Genomic DNA, 21094 nt, shown 5'->3' with positions numbered 1-21094 from the left:
TGTGCACCCCAGTAACCATTTTGGCTAATAACCATTCTTTCTGTTAGCTATGCATCTTAGTGTTTTGGGAACGGTAAAAGCGGATAGTCTTTCTCAACTACAACATCTCACTAGGATATTATAAAAAACAAACAGTAAGCACTGTGTGTGGAAACTTTAAAGGGCCTTTTCTAATAAATAATTTTGCTAATTATGTAATATTTTTGGTAGGACTATAACAGTGCAAGTGTTCTTTGCATTACCCGTTGGCTGGAGTGACAGGGACTATCCCAAAGCATGAAGGAACGCTCACTCCCCAAGCCCTTTGGGCCAAGTGTGCCTGTTCAAGCTGCAGCATATTTAGTGATTTACAGAGGCTGCTGCAAAGATTTTTCTTACTGTACATTTTTCTCCCAGGCATTGCTCTAAAGTCATACGAATCCCTCCTTTTTCAAATTAAGCAAGAAGCTACTTGAAGTTCTATACATTTCTCTCCTTAGGTACCCCCAAACCTGTCATTAAATGGTTACGTAATGGCAGGGAGCTGATTGGCAGTGAGCCGGGCATTTCAATTTTGGAGGATGGGACGCTGCTCATCATTGCTTCAGTTACTCCGTACGACAATGGGGAATACATCTGCATAGCAGTGAATGAAGCAGGAAGCACAGAAAGAAAATACAACCTGAAGGTTCATGGTAAACAACTACAGCTGTTAGGGGATAATTTTCAGAAGCACAGTTTCTCTTTTGTTCTTGTGAATTGCACCCACAAAATATGTGCATGAATTTTTGTAGTTGTGCAAGCAACTCTGAGTACTTGTTCCTGTAGGTACCTGATTGTTAGTTCTGTTTCATAGAATCATAGAACCATAGAGCTGGAAGAGACCTCAGAAGGTCATCAAGTCCAGCCCCCTGCTCTAGGCAGGACCAATCCCAACTAAACCAACCCAGCCAGGGCTTTGTCAAGCCGAGACTTAAACACCTCTAGGGATGGAGACTCCACTACTTCCCTAGGTAACCCATTCCAGTGCTTCACTACCCTCCTAGTGAAATAGTTTTTCCTAATATCCAACCTGGACCTCTCCCACCACAACTTGAGACCATTGCTCCTTGTTCTGCCATATGTCACTACTGAAAACAGCCTTTCTCCATCCTCTTTGGAACCTCCCTTCAGGAAGTTGAAGGCTGCTATCAAATCCCCCATCACTCCTCTCTTCTGCAGATTAAACCCAAATCCCTCAGTCTCTCCTCATAGGTCATGCGCTCCAGCCCCCTAATCATTTTGGTCATCCTCCGCTGAACCCTCTCCAATGCATCCACATCCTTTCTTTAGTGGGAGAGGGGGGCATAACTGGACACAGTACTCCAGATGTGGCCTCACCAGAGCTGAATAAAGGGGAATAATCACTTCTCTGGATCTGCTGACAACGATCCTCCTAATACACCCTAATATGCCATTAGCCTTCTTGGCTACAAGGGCACCCTGTTGACTCATATCCAGCTTCTCATCCACTGTAATCCTCAGGTCCTTTTCTGCAGAACTGCTACTTAGCCATTCAGTCCCCAGGCTGTAACAACGCTTAGCTTTTCTAAATAGTTCCTAACCTGTTCTTTACCCATCAGGGCTGTCCATCTTCATCCCATCTTGCGTCACTTAGTGCATTAGTCCGGGAGCCCACATTGTCCGTGAATACAGAGGCAAAGAAAGCATTGAGTACTTCAGCTTTCCCCACATCATCTGTCACTAGGGGTATGTCTACACTACAAAGTTAATTCGCACTAAAAGACGTTAGTTCGAATCAACTTTAATAGGCGCTACACTAGCGCTCCGCTAGTTCGAATTTAAATCGAACTAGCGGAGCGCTTAGTTCAAACTAGGAAAACCTCATTTTATGAGGATTAAGCCTAGTTCGAACTAGCTAGTTCGAATTAAGGGGTGTGTAGCCCCTTAATTCGAACTAGTGGGAGGCTAGCCCTCCCCAGGTTTCCCTGGTGGCCACTCTGGCCAACACCAGGGAAACTCGTCTGCCCCGCTCCCGGCCCCGGACCCCTTAAAGGGGCACGGGCTGGCTACGGTGCCTGTGCCAGGTGCAAGCCTGCCAGCAGACCCTGCACCTGGCACGGATCGAGCCACCCACCCGATGCCCCCCAGCTCTCCCCCTCTTCCCGGGACCAGGCTGGCGGCTCCTGGGAGCTTGCCCGGGACCGCAAGAGGCAGGCACCCGCCTGGGCTAGTGCAGACATCGTGGACCTCGTCCACGATCTCCGCACTAGGCACAGGAAAGTGGCCGTCTAGGGCAGGAGAGCTGTCAGCCTGGCCACCCAGGAGCAGGTGTGCAAGAGAATCAAGGGGGTCCAGTGAGACCCCCGATCCTGAGCCCTGAGCTTACAATGGCCGTACTGGGTCAGACCAAAGGTCCATCTAGCCCAGTAGCCTGTCTGCCGACCGCGGCCAACCCTAGGGACCCTGGAGGGGATGGACCGAAGACAGTGACCAAGCCATTTTTCTCGTGCCATCCCTCTCCAGCCTTCCACAAACTTTGGGCAGGGACACCACTCCTACCCCCTGGCTAATACCACTCCATGGACCCAACCTCCATGACTTGATCTCACTTCCCTTTAAACTCTGTTCTAGTTCTAGCCTTCACAGCCTCCTGCAGCAAGGAGTTCCACAGGTTGACTCTTTGCTTTGTGAAGAACAACTTTCTGTTACTACTTTGAAGCCTGCTACCCATTCCTTTCCTTTGGTGTCCTCTAGTCCTTCCTTATGGGAACTAATGAAGAACTTTTCTGTATGTACCCTCTCCACCCAACTCCTGCTTTTAGAGACCTCTATCCTGTCCCCCCTCTGTCTCCTCTTTTCTAAGCTGAAAAGTCCCAGTCTCTTTAGCCTCTCTTCATATGGGACCTGTTCCCAACCCCTGATCATTTTAGTTGCCCTCCTCTCTCCCAGCCTCTCTCTTCCCCTCTCCCACCTCCTTTTCCCAGTCTCCCCGAGTTTTGTTCAATAAAGACAGATTCCATTTTGGAAGACACGTTATCTTTATTTTGTACATCAAGAAGAGGGGCTAGGGAAGGGTAAGTGGAAGGAGGTGAGGGAGGAATGGGGCACGAGCCCCCGATGGGGAGGACTGGGCTGGCTCTGCGGGCTTCTGGGGGTTGAAGCTCTCCTGCAGCCCCCCAATTGCCCCCTCTCCCCAGATGGCAGCCTGCGGCAAGTGTAGCCGGGCTGATGGCCGAGTGGTGTGATGTGCCCAGTGTGGGTATTCCAGGCAATCCAAGCCAGGACTGCTTTGCAAGCGGGGCACCCCTTAGAACTGTCTGTCCGGGGTGGGGGTCGGGACCCTTTAAGCACAGCCCTCGGCTAGCCTGAGACAGCATCTCCATGCTCTAAGTCCTCCTCTGATGCCCTGCAAGCACTGCTTCCGGCCATCCTTAAGCCCGGTTCAGGGTCCACTTACTGTGGACATGCTAGTTCGAATTAGCAAAACGCTAATTCGAACTAGTTTTTTAGTCTGCATCCGTTAGTTCGAATTAGCTTAGTTCGAATTAACTAATTCGAACTAAGTTAGTTCAAATTAATGTTGTAGTGTAGACATACCCTAGGTTACCTCCTTCATCTAGTAGGGGCCCCACACCCTCTCTGATCACGTTCTTCTTGTTAACATGCCTGTAGAAACCTTTCTTGTTACCCTTCACATCCTTTGCCAGTCACAATTCCATTTGCACTTTCGCCTTCCTGATAGCCCCCCGGCATTCTTGAGCTATACGTTTAAACCCCTCCCTGGTCATTTGTCCAAGCTTCCACTTTTTGTAAGCTTCCTTTTTGTGCTTAAGTTCACCAAGGATTTCCCCTGTAAGCCAATCCGGTCTCCTACCACGTTTGCCTCTCTTGCTATGCATCGGGATGGTTTCTTTCTGTGCCTTCAATAAGGCTTCTTTAAAATACTGCCAGCTGTCCTGGACTCCTTTCCCCTTCATGTTAACATCCCAGGGGATTCTGCCAATCAGATCTCTGAGGGAGTCAAAATCTGCTTTTCTGAAGTCCAAGGTGTGTATTTTACTACTCTCTTTTCTTCCTTTGGTCAGGATCCTAAAATCTACCATCTCATGATCACTGATTCCCAGGTTGTCACCAACCTCTACTTCCCCTATTAGTTCCTCCCTGTTTGTGAGCAGAAGGTCAAGCTGCTCACGGCCCCTGGTCGCATCCTTCAGCACTTGTACTAAGAAGTTATCCCCAACATTCTCCATACACTTCCTGGATTGCCTGTGTACTGCCGTATTGGTTTCCCAACAGATGTCAGGGTGATTAAAGTCCCCTACGAGAACCAGGGCCTGCGATCTGGAAACTTCTATCAGTTGTCTGAAGAAAGCCTCATCTACCTCATCTACGTGATTCGGTGGCCTTTAGCAGACACCAACCACAACATCACTGCTGTTGTTTTCTCCTCTAACCTTAACCCATAGACTCTCAACAGGTTTTTCTCCCTCATTATACTGGAGTTCAGAGCAATCATAGTGCTCTCTTACATATAGTGCAACTCTTCCTCCTTTTCTCCCCTGCCTGTTCTTCCTGATCTGTCTATATCCTTCCATGACATTGCTCCAGTCATGCGAGTCATCCCACCAAGTCTCTGTTAACCCAATTAAATCATATTTCTTGGACTGGGCCAGGGCCTTCAGTTCTTTCTGTTTGTTGCCCAGGCTTCTCGCATTCGTGTACAAACACCTCAGATAACCAGTTGATAACCAGTTGATTGCCCTATCTTCTCCATTCAAATCAGGAGTCTTCCTTTGTTGCTTGTTCCTCTTTGGATTTTTTCCTGGTATCCGACTTTATCACCGTCCCCCAACAAACCTAATTTAAAGCCCTCCTCAGTAGGTTTGCAAGCCTGCCCGCGAAGATGCTCCTTCCTCTCTTGGTTTGGTTGATCCCATCTCTTCCTAACAATCCTTGTGCCTGGAACAGAGTGCCATGGTCGAAGAAACCAAAGCCCTCTCTGCGAAACCACCTGTGCTACCATGCGTTTACTTCCTCAATTTGACGATCCATCAATTTGACGATCCAGCTCCGCACACCCTCCCCCACGTGCCGGGCATGCACCCTCCCTCAACTCTGGGCGCAATTGAACTGTCTGCCCGGGGTGCCAGAATTGCTCAGGTCAGCCCTGGCCGTAACCAAGATGGTCTCATGGGGTAGGGTAGTTTTGCTAATTGCTTGAGTACCTAGAATTTGTGTGTGTGCCACTTGAACAATAGCAGTGCTTTGATTGGATCCAGAGGGAGTACATGGCTCTCACAACGTTGTGTGCAATCAGTGGCCATCTTGCTTAATGTGCCCTTGTTTTACATGTATGTCACTTTAGTAATACTGGTAGGGAAAAAACGATGCAGATGTATACCAGCTGAATCTGAAAACCCTGTGATGTGGGAAATGCTAAACAAATGACTTGCGGGCACACAAAGAACCCTGATGGGCTGCATGCAGCCCGTGGGCTACAGGTTGCCCCCCACTGCTGTAGAGCGACTGTCAGCCTGATGAAAGTGACAAGTCAGATTTGGTTAAAGAGCCTCTTATCTGGCTAAACTCAACCTTCTCCTCCTCTTAATATAATACTGGGATTCCTTTGTACAGAGAATCCCTTCCTCTTGCAATTAAATCATTTTTTCCCCAAATAAAATCTTCATCCCCAGAGAAGATGACACTAGATGGAACAGCAATTGGAATGTTGTCGTTCAGGGGTGGGGAACATTTTTTGGGTCAGGGCCCACTGACCCATGATAAAATCAGCCAGGGGCCGCACACAAGTGAGAAGCAAAGTGAGATGCCCCTGACTGAGAAGCAGAAAGACACTCCTCACATTCCCCTTGCACACCAGAGCCTAGGGGGGCCCGGGCTAGTCGATTTTGTGTGCTCCAGCCATGTGGATGGGTGGGAGAGGGGCTGCAGTGCAGAGTGGACTCCCCAATGCGGCGGGATCTCTGAGCCTCTCGGACTGGATCCAGGCAAGCCAGGGGCCACATCCAGCCCCTGGGCCTGAGGTTCCGCACCCCTGTTGTAGTTCATTGAAACAATTTAGGATTTACGTGGTATTTCACTGTATTTGATTTACACTGAACACAGCATCCACTGTTGTCTACCTTTCATAACTTGTACAGTGAGCCGACTTTTAACCTATCACAGTTAGGTGTGAGAGGTTTATCTCTGAACTCCAACATAGGTTTGATGACACAAACACTGACACTTACTGCAGTGTAAAGCTCTTATATGTGCATTAATAAATACCAACTATAAAGAAAAAAACTTGATATAATGATGAAAATATTGTATAGAACTTTAAGATAACCCTTATTTTGCTTTACGTAGATGTCCATGGCATTTTTAATACATAAATCTTTGCTTATCATAATTTATTATAGTTTCTCCTGAAATTCAAGATCAAGAAAAGGTGACAAATGTATCTGTAGTGGTTAATCAGCCTGTGAATCTCATCTGTGAAGTGTCAGGCAACCCCTTTCCCATCATCACATGGTATAAAGATGATGTCCAGGTATGTACAACTACTGTTTGTTTATTTTATGCAAATAAAAATGACCTTAAAGGTACAAAAGCCAATTCCAGCAGATTTCATATTAGCTTTCTAAAGCCTTTTTGGTTAGTGCTTGAGGAGAGAGCTCATTTAAATAAATTAAAATGTACAAGTAGTAATTTACTTGTATAGGATACCATTATATTATACTGGAAAAGCGCTTGTAATTTGGACACAGCTATACTGGAAACACTGAGCTCTGTAGCAATAAAATCACCCTCTACAAGCAAAACAAGCTATACTGGCAAACACACAATTTTGCAAATATAACTTGCATGTATTCAGATGCTGTTGTGTTGACCAGGCATCATATCTTCTGCCAGCAGAAATTTGTAATATTGACCTGACCTTCGATTTAAGCAGCAATAAAAACATGCATGCACAAGCACTGGGCACCTAGGTAACTAATTTAATATATGGTTACATACATCACATTGTTTAGCCCTCTCTGCAGCAATAATCAGTTGTGTACAGGTAATAAACTAGCTCATCCATTCATTAAATCATAGCAACAGAAAAGCAATACTTAGCCTCACTCTCTCCCAAAACCATCTTAAAGCACTTTATAAAGAAATACAACTGTTTTACCCCAGCAGCAAAGGGAAAAAAAGATTTGATTATCCTATTATCACACAACTGCAATAATTATAATAGTGCCATACAGTTAGCTGCCTATTATTATGTAATTACTTACAAGTTATGTTTGGTAGCCTGTATTGTTCTTTGAAGGTATTATGGGTTTGATAGAGAAGGGACATTGAGTAAAATACATTATTGTTTAAGAAAAACTGCCACCGTCTTTTCAAGTCCAGACACCGTCATTGGCTTATGTAACTTGGACCACACAATGCTGATCTCTTTGATTTTTTTAAGGTTTTGGAAAGCAATACTCTCCAAATATCACACAATGGGAAGATACTGAAGCTCCTTAAGGTTGCTACCGCTGATGGTGGACAGTATTCATGCAAAGCAACAAACATAGCTGGAAGTTCTGAGAAGCTATTTCATGTAGATGTGCTAGGTTAGTATTGTGCTCTTTAAAGTTGATAATCCATAAAAATAGTATTTGATATGTAAAGTCATTACACTGCAGCTTTTTCTTTGTCTTGTTAAATACAGGATACAGGGTCTCGCCACACAGTAACACCTTATGCTGTTTGAATTTTGTCATCTTATTGGTACTATACGCAAAATGCTGTTTTCCATCTCTGAATTCTGATACAAGATATTTTATCATAGTGTCTTGTGCATATTTCACTAATGGAGTCCAGAAGACAAGCTAGAAAGATTCTCTTGTGCCATAGAGTCTGTTCCCCAGCACTTGTGCAGAATTGCTTTCTACACGAGGGATCGTAGGCATAATAGAAATGTGCTATAGAAGAGCAGCTGCAGCATTCACTTCACAGTGAAGGTTGAAGCTTGCTGCATATATTGATAACATGGTCATCCTGAAATGATGGCCTCCATGGTCTAATCTGTTCAGTTAGTGCCCTTGTCAGCAAGTTTTCATCATGTTCACCATGTTTAGTACTTAATGTGACATTTCTTTTTCCAAGTTCCACCAAACATAAAAGGTGCTGACACACCAGGGGAAGTTTCAGTCACTCTCAACCAAGGGACTAGTTTGGAGTGTAAAGTCAAAGGCTCTCCTTTTCCTGTCATTCAGTGGTTCAAAGATGGCAAGTAAGTACTTCCTCTTTGTTTGTGGCAAGAACGTTATGGTGTGGGAGAGAGGAGATAGATGCACTGTACTATCAAGTTCTGCTTATAACTAGTCAATCGGTCATATACCATTGTAATCAATTAAGACTTGTACTAGTTATATGTTGATGTTGTGTGGTTAAGTGTATCAACTTGCTGTTTATAGTGAAATGCCAATTGGTAAGTAATGTGGCACATACAGTGTAGATTTATGGTGGGTGAAACCAGACAACATACAAACCAAGACAAATGCCCAGCCACTCCTTTGAGGCCATTCCATAGATTATTCGAGGAATTTTGGCAGTGCAAATGTTAGCTGAAAATCAAAATGGCGCTATACATAGGCTGAAAATAGCATTAATATTTCATAATGTGGTTCTTGGTCAGCAACACCTGCTATCCTGATGTGACAGTTGCTTGGTATTCTTTGATATATAGACTTTAGAGCTTTTAGCTACTAAACAGAGATATTTATTAGAGAAAGAGACTGGGAATCAGGAGATTTTAGTCTGGCTCTGCCACTGACATGCTGTATGACCTGGTCAAAACTTAAGTATTTTGTGCCTTTTTTTTTTCTGTAAAATGTATAATGATGGCTCACTACCCTTGTATAGCAATTTTAGCTCTTTGCATGAAAAGTTCAGTTCTAGTGCCAAATATTATTTTTATTCAAATCGTTTTTATTACTATTTGAGGGATGTGGGGATTTTGTTTTTCTTTAGGCCCCTGTTCTTGGAAGATCCTAATATTGAGCTCCTAGACAAAGGACAAGTTCTACGCATAAAGAGTGCTCGAAGACTCGACAAAGGCCGCTATCAATGCAGTGTGACCAATGCTGCTGGCAAACAAGTCAAGGAGGTCAAGCTGGTCATCCATGGTAAATTAAAAGAGTTCTCCGGGATTAGGTGTTCTTTTGTTTTGTTGAATAAAATAGGTTTCTGTTTTGACGGGAAACAATATGCAGATTAAGGCCCCGATCCTGCAAATAACTGTGCATATCCTTAACTTTACATATATCTGTCATTCCTTTGATCTCCATAGGAGTCCCTGATGTGTGAAGTTAAGCATGTGCATAAATCTTTGCTGGAATGGGGCCTGAACCAGCTTTCGGTATATTTTGGGGGGCTTTTTTAGTCATTGAAAGTGTTTTGGAGCAGTTTCATAAACCTGTAGTTTCTCAGATCATTATGAAATTAATATAAATTGAAATATGATATCATCTAGTTATTTTAATTTAAATGATTTTAAGGGAAATGGGGGAGGGGATGCATTTAGGGTTTTGTGGGCCTGACTCTCCTCAATTTATGCCAGTGTAGATCAGAAGAATGATTGCTAATGCCAGTATTGTTACACTGGTGTAAAACTGGTCTGTGAAGAAAATGTAGCACAGAATGGCTTAGAATATACAGCATTCCAAAAGAGTTAGAGCCATAGATTTAGAGGATTTCCTTCATCAATGTCATAATTTGGTGGAATTCTGTTGATTTCATGAAACTATGTTGATTTTTGAGATCTGAGAATCTGGCCCAGCAGAGCTAACTACATTAACATTTATTTATTATTAATTATTGACGCAATTATCTAGCACAGTTATCTGGTGCTTTACAAACAGAATAAGGCATCTTCATTGCAAGATAAGGACAATCCGAGCAAAGCCAATTGAAGCTACTTAATGGGATATGTTTAGGCAAGGGCAGGTATGATCATTATTGGTGGCAAGAATAGCTTCAGAAAGATTCCTGGGAGAAATAAGTTTGAATGAACTCTCATGCTTGGCAAATACAAAGAGGGAGGAGAGTCTTCCACTTGGAAGAGGCAGCATTGGTGAAGGACCAGACAAGCCTGCGAGCTGGGAGGCGTGTAAGGAAAAAGGAGAGCAGAGAGATAGTTGGGAACAATGTTCCCTCTAATCTTTTCCATACACGTGTGGATTTTTTACATCCATTGCAGAATAATTTTTTTACATGCACTAAAGCACGTTCATGTGCACCACCAATAGAAACAACCAACTTAGCTGTGAGTACTCTCCAAATCAGCTGGGTGGTATCGGAGTTTCTCCTGAGTGACTGCACAAGTGCACAGCTTACAAGGATCACTGGTTGGGAACAAGATTACGTTGGGCCTGGCAAAAAGTGAGTTATAAGAGGTTAAATTTGACAGTTGTAAAAGATAGGAAAACAGTGATGTGCTGGCAAAACAGTTACAGGATATCACTAATGACCATGGTTAGGACGGGTTCACTGGAATGGAAAGAAAGCAAGACTGACTGGAGATTGAGCAGAGAGCTGGAGGAAAAAAATTAAGTAATGTGAGCAGCGAACACATTCATAGTCTTTGAAAACAAAGGGAGGAGATAAATTGGACAGTAGTTAGGGAGGCAAAGGAGATACCCATTAATGTCAAAGGTATGAACCTGGATATGTGGACAGATGCGCACAGAGATAAAAGGGGCTCTGGGCTTAATTTCCTATTAGATCTTAGTTTCCTTTGCTCTTTAGTCCTCTTGGATATTTCCTTCACACCCAGGAGAATTCACCATGGAACAGGTTTAGAATTGTTCATTTCAAATTCTTCATGTAGCTTCAGCAACTTATTATTAAAATTTTGGAGTTGAAGAGATACTTGAAATGAAATTCTTGAGGAGGATTTTCCCCCTGAGACTGGTAATATGGAGAAACTGAGAATTTTAAGAGCTGGATGACAGCCAGGATTATAAATACTGTGTGGCTGTATTTGCTATTTTGTTGTCTTTATCTTGGTGTAGTCAGTGTCTGTGAGTATGTTGTTCTGCTCCCAGTATTTAGTATTGCTGTGGTTTAGAAGAGACAGAGAGGTATTGTTTTGTCTTTCATAGTTTCTCAAGATAGCATGTTAAAACTGTTCCAACTGTTCTCAATTTCTGTATGTGCATGCATTTGCTGAAACCTTTTTGTCTCATTTACGTAAGTTTTAGCATATTTTATAGATGTATTTAATTTATATTTTAATTATTTAACCAGGATTAAACTGTACTATAATTTGGTACCCTTCAACACCCTGCTTATTGGTTTAATCCTCTCCTCCCCCACTTTATTTTTCTGTGCTGCCATTTTAAATAAACATTCCATGACAAATGTTAGGGTCTGCCATGTATGTTTGACAGTGGAGAAGGTGTGTGTCTGCCGGTGTGTGTGTGTGTATGTATCTGGTACTTTCAGGAGCAGTAAAGCAGTTAACTTAGGTTTTGCCAATTGCAACGTGTATTTAAAGATTTCTGAACTCTTTACATGGATAATTTAACATGAAAGCTTGTTTGCTAGAAAAATGTAAGGACTGTTGACCAGCAAGTGATGCGTGACTCTGAGTCAAGATTTCCAGAAAACAGAAGTGTAAATCAAGGCTCCTAAGTGCTTGTTTAGGTTTATATGTAAATGATTTTATTTTCAGAAGTGCTGAGTAACCCGCATTTCCCACAGAATTCAACAGGAACCCTTCTGAAAAACAGGTCATTATTTTCAGTGGCTGAACTAGCTGACTGAACAGTGGAGGGACTGGTCTAGACTTACCTGCAAAAGATGGGTTAGAAACCGGGCATGTCCTATAGGAGTAAGTGTATCCTAAAAGTATATAGAAGGGCTTGCCCAACTGACACATTGGGGACCTGCAGATGACGAAATGGGCTGTGCCTTAAGGCATGGTGTGGCCCTTTTTTATTAGATTCCATTTATCTTACGTGCGCAAAACTCCTAGTGAGCCACAGATGTTTGTGCTGAAAGTGAATAACTGCGTTGGTGAATGTGTTGGGGATACTGGAGATCTAATGAGCCCAAAAGTTCTTTAATTCTTTCAACAATGTAATGTTTAACTTGTTTTTAGTGACACTAATTTGTTCTAATGTAAACTCTATGGTCTTAATGCTGTTGTTTTGTCTTTTGAAATAGTCCCACCTACTATTAAGGGAGGAAATATTACCACCGAGGTATCCCCATTGCTCAACAGCTTAATAAAGCTAGAATGTGAAACCAGAGGAATCCCAGCCCCGGCCATTACGTGGTACAGAGATGGACGCCCAATTATTTCTAGTCCAGAAGCTCTGTATGTGGACAAGGGGCAGTTCCTTCAGATTCCTCGGGCTCAAATCTCAGATTCTGCTAAGTATACCTGCCTGGTGACCAACATTGCTGGCACTGCTGAAAAAATATATCAAGTGGATGTCTATGGTAAAGACAGTTTATTTAACATGCTTGTTCACCTTTGGTTGTGGCTTATAAAACATGCGTATTCAGCACCCTACCTGCATCCTCATAGAGGTAGGTTGTGCGGTGCTTCCCGAAGGACTGAAGTGTTCTCTTGCTCAGAGTTGGCCACTGAAACTACAGTTTGGGATACTTTAACAAGACAGCAAAGGAAAACTTACACTGTCACAGCCTGTGCTATGTCTAATATCATTTATGTAGCTATGAAACAAGGCTTCTGTCTTCAGGGTGGTCAGAGGGAAGTTTTTATAAATAGGAAATATTAAAATTACTTTCCACTCACAAATCCCTTCTCTCTCTCCCCACCCTATTTTTCCCTCCTATCATGCGTGCATGTATACCCTGCACAGTGTTTGTCTGAAATAACGTTTTGGAGTGAATGTTTAGTTTCCTGACAGTCGTGTCTGGAATGGCTCATTATTATGGATTCCAACCTCTGGGCAGACTGTCAAGAAGCAGGGCAAAACCTCTGTAGTTCCCTATAGTTAGATTTCACCAATCCAATAATAAGTGTGAACGCCTAGAACACTATAATAGTTTTACCAGGGAGTCACTGCCTTGGGCATTCTGGTCTGTCTTGCCATTCCAGCAAGCTGGACTTTCTGGCAGATGATGGCTTTATCCCAAAAATCACAATAGTATTCAGGTTACTGCCAATCCCACAGAACCAGTCATTAACCCCCAAATCAAGTGTACTCACTTCTCAAACCAAAGACAATGCTTTGTAACAAACTAACTAAGGAGTTATTAACTAACAAAAATAAAGGCTTCAAGGTTAAAGCACCCTTCTGTCAGAATAAGCTACACAATTTGCACTATGCAAATTGTGTTGCTTATTCCGAGTCTAGGTCGAAAGAGCTTATTTTGAAATTTAGTGCCAAATTTCAAAATAAGGCACTATTCCGACAAATCCCTTAACCTTCACGGAATGAGGGTTACAAGGACACCAGAATAGTGCGCCCGCTATTGTGGGAAATAGTAGGAGCATTTAAAGACGCGGCGTTGCTATTTTGGAATACTTCTGGTATCCCGAAATAGCTCCGCAGTCTAGACGTACCCATAGATGAGTTACAATCAGGTTTCAAAAGGCAATAGAAATGTTTATAATAAACAGACTCAGTTTATCTTTTAGAACTAATGCAGGTAAAACAATTGGGGACTCCTTGCATTTGCTTAAACATTCTGGTCCCTCAGCATTCTGTAGAATCATAGAATGCTAGAACTGGAAGGGACCTCGAGAGGTCATCGAGTTCAGTCCCCTGCCCTCAAAGCAGGACCAAGCACTGTCTAGACAATCCTTGATAGATGTCTATCTAACCTGCTCTTAAATATCTTGAGAGATGGACATTCCACAGTCTTCCTCGGCAATTTATTCCAGTGCTTAATCACCCTAACGGTGAGGAAAATTTTCCTAATGTTCAACCTAAATCTCCCTTGATGCTATTTAAGCCCATGGCTCCTTGTCCCAGCCTCAGAGGCCAAGGAGGACAATTTGTCTCCCTCCTCCTTGTGACACTCTTTTAGATACTTGAAAACCACTATCATGTCCCCTTTCAGTCTTCTCCTTTCCAAACTAAACAAGCCCAATTCTTTCAGCCTCCTTCACAGGTCAAGTTCTCTAAACCTTTAATCATTCTTGTTGCTCTTCTCTGGACCTTCTCCGGTTTCTCCACATCTTTCTTGAAATGCGATGCCCAGAAATGGACTCAATATTCCAAATGAGGCCGAATCAGCACAGAGCAGAGCAGAAGAATGATTTCTCATGTCTTGCTCACAACACTTCTGTTAATGCCTCCCAGAATTATGTTTGCTTTTTTTGCAACAGTGTCATACTGTTGATTTGTATTTAGCGTGTGGTCCACTCTGACCACTAGATCCCTTTCTGCCGTACTCCTTCCTAGACAGTTGCTTCCCATTCTGTATGTGTGAAACGGATTGTTCCTTCCTAATTGGAGTACTTTGCATTTGTCCTTATTAAACTTCATTCTATAGGAATAAGAAATTCTCTTCAACAGATATTTTTATTCCCTCCCCCTCCCTATTTCAGCTTTGATGGGACAAGGGTTTGGGCACATATCCTCTTCAGGATTGTAGGGGAAGCAATCAATAAGCCTTTTGTCCATAATGGTTTGTCTAATGTCTGTATACCTTCTTTTGGGGGGAAGAGACAGCATCTCTTGTAGTAAGCTGGTATTTCACACTTGATAATGTTTCTCTCCTGCTATGTGGGGTTTACAGTCGTAGCAGACTTTTTAATAGCTCCAGAGGAAACATTTAGATGTTACCTTATAACTCTGGTTATAAATCTGGCATTAAGTGGCCCATAGGCCGGACATGGTTCACCAGGATGAGTTCCTGGCAGGCTGCTGGATGCTTTATTTACCTGCATGTCCTCAGGTACGGCCGCTCACAGCTCCCGTTGGCCATGGTTTTCTGTTCCCCACCGATGGGAGCTGTGGGAAGCAGTAACTTGGCCTGCGCTGCTTCCTATAGCTTCCAGTGGCCAGGAATGGTGACTGCAGCCAATGGAATCTACAAGTGGCCGCACCTGTGGAGATGCAGGTAAATAAAGCGCCCAGTGGCCCACCAGGGGTTAACTCTGGCAAGCCACGTCTGGCTCATGGGCCACCCATGATATAAATGTAAGTAGGGTTAATCCATAGAGTATCCTACAAGCATTCCATAAAATTGAAATTCATTCTTACCACTCTTAATAACTATTTTAACTATACTAAGCCACAGATAAGCCAGACTGGTTGCAACCCAGACTGTTCAGTGGGGCCTTGCTGTAATCTAGCCCATTGGTCTGCCACTGTCACACCTGACTTAAGACTCTTGGTCTCTATTCTTCCACCTCAGAACCTCATTGTCTTTTAATATAGTGGTGAACAATCCTTTATGGCATTTGTTTATTAAATTGTTAACTGTTCTTTAGAGTCCATTGTCTTAGCCTGTTCTGACAAAAGATTTCTCACATAAAATAAGATATAACATAAAATTAGATAGAGCCAGAGAGGGCTGGGAGGAACTGACCCATGTGCTGTTAATAAGTTTTCAGGTTGTAAAGTTAATAGCTTGCAATATATTTTTTCCCCTTTTTCTAGTTCCTCCGGTTATTGAGGGTGGCTCTGACACAGTCCAGAGCAAGCAGGTGGTTGCTGGGAATTCACTGACATTGGATTGTAAAGCTGGTGGCAACCCCCCTCCTCTTCTGACCTGGTTAAAAGACGGCGTGCCTGTGAAAGCAAGTGATAACCTCCGCATTGTGTCTGGGGGGAAGAAACTGGAGATCTTGAATGCTGTAGAGGCTGACCGCGGACAGTACATATGTGTGGCCACCAGCAGAGCAGGAGAAAAAGAAATTAAATATGATGTTGAAATTTTAGGTGTGTGAGCAGAAGAACAATTTATTTGTAAAACTTGCAACAGAATTAAATCTGTATTTGTTTTTGCTGGTGTCACAAAACTGCAGTCCAGTCAGTGGTTCAAGCATCAGATTTAATGTGGGCAGCTGCTTTCAGACTACTTCAGAGATGAAGCATCACACAGAGACGAATTCCCCCTTCGACTAATTAAAATCAGGGATGAAAGAAGAATCACAGCTGCAAAATAAATCGAATAATATCAAGGGGGTTTTCAATTTTTAGACTGACTATACATTTTTGCCTGCATTATGCAGATCCTAAACTTACCTTTGAAAAATGTTTCTCTCTTTCCATTGACACCTTCACTCCAGTCTACCTCTGCACATTGCCTCCTTGGACCATCTCTATATATGACTCCTACAAATATTGGTCATGAAATAGCAACTTCCAGAAGAGTAAGGTGGTTTATATTGTAGGTCAGTTGGGCATCACACACAAGTGAGATTTCAAACCAACAAACAGTCAAAAAACCAACCAACCAAACAAAAAAAAATCCTCCCTCTTTGACCTGGCCTCCAACTGAGAAACAGAAAAAAAAAGGCATTTATCTAATTCCCCTCAAGCATCAAGACTTAACCCCCCAGGCCCAGATCAACTTCTGGGGGTCTGGGGCTAGTAGATTTTGTAGCCCCTGCAAACTATGGGCTGGTGGGGCCAGAAATGAGGCTTTCAGAGTGTGGGAAGGGGTTGCCAGGGTCTTGAAGGAAAGTAGGGTGCAGGAGTGGGCTTGGGGTGAGAGTATGGGGTTTAGGAAGGAAGGAGAGAGCAGGAGTAGTCTGGGGAGCACAGATGGCTCTATGCTCAGGCACTGCCCCCCATGATTCTCCACTGCCCCCATTGGCTGCGATTCCTGGCCAATGGGAGTGATGGAGGGCCATGCCTTCAGGGAGTGCTTCTCTGCAACACACAGAGCCCCTTTCTTCCCCTGTAGGCTGGATCTGGCTGGCAGCTTGCCTTGATTGCTAAGGCTGGCTTGCCCCACTGTGGAAATAGGGAACCCCGAGCCTTGCAGGATCATGTGGAGCTTCAGGTCTGATCCAACCCACAGGCCGTAGGTTCCTCCCCATTGTAGGTGCTACTATTTTTAAGGGCTTGTTTATGCCTTGGAGGCACAGATGTGTATTGAGACACACCACTCTATGGGAGCACTAATGGCCCACAGGCTTCCAGATGCAGTCTATCCAGCTTATTGTTCCCTGAATAGCTTTTCTGGTTTGTGAATGAGGTGGCCTGCATCCTCCCCATCCTCCCACTCCCTTAGGCATGCCTTGCATCCCCGGAAGCAAAGAGATGGAGCAGCTGGGCCTTGTGAAGAAGTGGCAGACAAGCCTCCTCGTTTCCTTTTCCGTGCATAGAGAGAATTAGTAGAATCTGGCTTTAGATAAATCAAGTGCCATACAAGGCCAATAAAAATGGTAGGACAGTGGACACCATCTGTTTAGTGCTCTTCATTGCAAGGCTAAAACTCTGTATATTGAACCCAGTCTAATACCCTGTCCCAATGGGAGGTTGGTGCTGTTGATAAAATATATATTTTAACATTTGTAGTTGCTTTTGACACATTTTCTGATGTTTAAATGTTTCTTCTGTTGTGTTTTTATCACTCTACAGTCCCACCATTTGTAGAAGGGGGAGAAGAAGCTTCAGATTACTTTGTGATCCTTGATAGCCCTCTGGAACTGGATTGTCCAGCGTTGGGAACCCCTCCACCGACTATCATGTAAGGGGGTTGGTATGTCAGTTAGGAATGCCACATCTTGCTTAGATGAGCTTGGAAATAATCATTCTGCACTGACCATACCATTTGATCATAGACGAAAACATTGTGTGTAAAATCCTGGCCTTGTTGGCAAAACTTTGATGTCAGTGGGGTCAGAATTTTCCCCCTTTTTAAGATTAGCCTTGTTGGTAATGCCAGAGTAAATATTCCAGGGACCAGCAGAAGCAGCAGAACTCCATTAATGACTCTTCTTCCTGAGGTGTCCTTTCTCCCTCCTCATGGGCGGCGGGCATTGCCTTCCCCACCAATCTGCTGTTGGACAATTGTCGCAGTGCCCCCCACTTTCCTGAGAACTACACTGCCTCCTCCACCCCCAAAGGGCCCCACTGCTCACTGTCCAGGGGGGTGAGGAGTGATAGAGAGAGCCAATGCACTGCTGCTGGGACTCAGTGGAGTTTTGGGGCCTTCAGGACAAGAGGAGTTGGCACTAGAGGAAGCTGCTGTCTGGGCCTGGTGGTGGGACTGGCCTGGTGCTCTGGGAGGCTGACGGCTCAGCCAAGCACAGGGGCCAGCCTGACTCTGGCAGTGCTGGGGCCAGGCCAGCACTTGAGGGGCCTGGCATCTTTATCTGGTTCAACTGGTGGCACTTGGGCCAGTCTAGTGCTCAGGGAGGCTACTGTCTCAACCAGGTGTAATGCTGAGAGGAGCTTAGTGCATGAGCCTCTACAGCTTGAGCTAAAAGCCAGCTGGCTCTCAGCCAAGGCTGTTCAGGAAATCCATTCTTTTTCTTTGCCACTACATGCCCAGTAGGGCTATGTCTAGACTGCAGGCTTCTTCCCCTAGCTGAGGAAGTGTGTCCTGAGCTTCAGAGACTTCCCAGTTGAAATCCTGGAGGAGCCCTCACTTGCAATGCTGACAGGCACTGGGGCCAGCCTGATGCTCAGAGACCAGGAGAACAGCTCCGTCTGGTGCTAGAGGGAGGCAGAAGCAGCTTGGCCTGATGTGATTGGTGCGGGCAGGCCAGGGCTTCTCTGGTCCTTTGGGGCTTTTCCTTTTAATGGGGCATGAGGGGCTCTGGCATGCAGGGCTGGGCCTTGGGCACAAGAGGAAGGTCTGGCAGGCTTTCCTCCCGAAAGTGGGGATTCACCTCCCGCCCATGCCCCTCCTCTGGTAACTCTGGTCCCTCGTGCATGGAATCTTTTACTTCAGGCCCCTCTCCTCTTCCTAGTTGGCAGCTGTGCTTTCTACAGCCTCCTTCCTTTCCCCTTCTCTGGTGTTTGCTTCTCCATTTCCTGGTAGCTCGCTTCAGGTCCTCACTTATATCTGTGAGCTCCAAAGAGCAGAAATCGATGTATTATCTTCAGGCTTCTTTGAAAAATAGATATAGTTGTACTGCAGCTTCCCATTTATAGTTTACAGAAGCACATTTCTGGACTGTCAACTACTTTAAACAAAATAAGTGTCTTAAGATTTTGCTTTCTTCCTGCTAGGTGGTTGAAAGATGGCCAGCCAGTCAAAGAAGGAGATGGATATAAGATCTTATTAAATGGACGCAAACTTCTCATCTCCCGGGCTCAAGTGTCAGACACTGGCCGCTATAAGTGCGTAGCAACAAACAAGGCAGGAGACCATGAAAGGGAATTGGATATTACTGTGCATGGTATGTTACACTACACAAGAGAGGAAAAGACCAGCAGACTGGCTTTAGATTAAAATAATGTTGTACCTTCATTAGCAAGAAAGTATTGTAGTTTTACACAAAACTGTAAAATGTGCAGAAATGTTCTGATAAATTGGTGACAACAAGTGAGTTGAAGTGTAATACAGTAAACTTCCGATAATCTGGCACCATTAGGACCCAGGTGGTGCCGGATTATCAAATATGCCGGACTATCAGAAGGGGGGGCTATGAGGGGTCTAAGGTGGTGTGGGGGGGATGCCACCCCAGACCTCCTCATAGACCCCCCTTCCGATAGTCCGGCTCTGCCCCAGGCATCCCCGATTCAGCCTCTGCTGGTCAGTTTCAGCAGTAGCTGAATCGGGACACCTGTGGCAGAGCAGCTGGGGTGCTGCCGGGTTGGTCTGTTAGCGCCGCCCCTTGGCGCTGCGAGATCAACCCGGCAGCACCTCAGTTGCTCTTGGGGATGCCTGGGGCAGAGCAGCAGGGGTGCTGCCAGGTTGGTGCCACAGCGCCAAGGGGCAGCACTACTCGACCAACCCAGCAGCACCCCAGCTGCTCTGCCCCAGGGGTCCCCAAGTCAGCTGCTGCTGAAACTGACCAGGCTGGTCAGTTTCAGCAGCGGCTGAATCGGGGACAGCTGGGGTGCTGCCAGGTTGGTCCCGCAGCACCGAGGGGCAATGCTACGGGACCTACCAGCAGCACTACAGCTGCTCTGCCCCCGGCTTTCCCGATTCAGCCACTGGTCAGTTTCAGCAGCGGCTGAATCGGGGAAGCTGGTTGGCTGCCCGGAGCACTTCCGGGTTCCTGATGGTGCTGGACCATCAGGAGTGCCGGACCATCAGATGCCGGACCAATGGAGTTTTACTGTAATAAGAGCCATTTGTACTTGAGATATCCTATAGGCTGCACGTTACATACTTTCACAAAGTGATTTATCTTTGTGTTATATCTTGCAGTTCCTCCAACAATTAAATCTTCTGGTCCTTCTGAGAGAGCTGTGGTGGTATACAAACCCATGACACTGCAATGCATAACCAACGGTATTCCCAGCCCTTCCATTACATGGTTAAAAGATGGCCTGCCAGTAAACACAGCCAGAGGAAACATCCGAGTAAGCACAATGCTTGTATGGCATCAAAAGTATGAAAGATAGTTACACTGAAGTACTAACACACATGCATGGTATAGAAAATGCAATGACTCACTGGGAGTTTTGACTAATTAAAGAATTTAGGATTAGACTTGCAGTGTTTTGTTGTGTGAATCCCATTTAGAAATCCATATGCGGTGTTTGCAGGAAATCTGCTTTGTAGATGCGATGTCCGCAAATCTGAGCTGTACCTTATTCTCCAGAAGTGACCATCTTTTCCAATTTGGATAGCTATTGGGAACAGTACCACGCATTCTGACTGGAAGCAGGATGATGTACATTTCTCTCTAAGCATCAGTGTCAATTTGCCTCCTTTAATTTCTACTGTCTTTGGATAGTAAGATTTTAACTGTTGGGAGACATTGGGGAATTTTGGGTAGCTCTCTCAGGGTATGTCTACACTACCCCCCTAGTTCGAACTAGGGGGGTAATGTATGCATACCGAACTTGCTAATGAAGCCCGGGATTTGAATTTCCCGGGCTTCATTAGCATAAAGCCGGCGCCGCCATTTTTAAAAGCCGGCTAGTGCGAACCCCGTGCCGCGCGGCTACACGCGGCACAGACTAGATAGTTCGGATTAGGAAGCCTAATCCGAACTATCTGTACACCT

General features: G+C 44.7%; 1 protein-coding gene across 3 annotated transcripts in view; it reads left to right on the top strand.

Moving 5' to 3' along the window:
• Window positions 1–21094, top strand: part of HMCN1 (hemicentin 1) — a 360405-nt gene that overhangs the window by 182960 nt on the left and 156351 nt on the right. For all 3 annotated transcript variants that reach the window (XR_012906027.1, XM_075936754.1, XM_075936755.1), the window contains exons 26-35: window positions 480–674; window positions 6402–6532; window positions 7445–7592; window positions 8128–8254; window positions 8995–9149; window positions 12193–12471; window positions 15612–15893; window positions 17544–17652; window positions 19143–19312; window positions 20290–20444. Coding sequence is in view for 2 of the 3 variants with exons in the window: in XM_075936754.1 (XP_075792869.1) it covers window positions 480–674; window positions 6402–6532; window positions 7445–7592; window positions 8128–8254; window positions 8995–9149; window positions 12193–12471; window positions 15612–15893; window positions 17544–17652; window positions 19143–19312; window positions 20290–20444 (1751 nt within the window). In the remaining variant the exon portion in view is untranslated. The remainder of the gene's footprint in view (window positions 1–479; window positions 675–6401; window positions 6533–7444; window positions 7593–8127; window positions 8255–8994; window positions 9150–12192; window positions 12472–15611; window positions 15894–17543; window positions 17653–19142; window positions 19313–20289; window positions 20445–21094) is intronic.

This window comes from Pelodiscus sinensis, chromosome 9 (genome assembly GCF_049634645.1).
Source record: "Pelodiscus sinensis isolate JC-2024 chromosome 9, ASM4963464v1, whole genome shotgun sequence".
Lineage (NCBI taxonomy): Eukaryota > Metazoa > Chordata > Testudines > Trionychidae > Pelodiscus > Pelodiscus sinensis.
The sequence above is the reverse complement of the archived record's forward strand: the minus strand, read 5'-3'. Positions and strand labels throughout refer to the sequence as shown.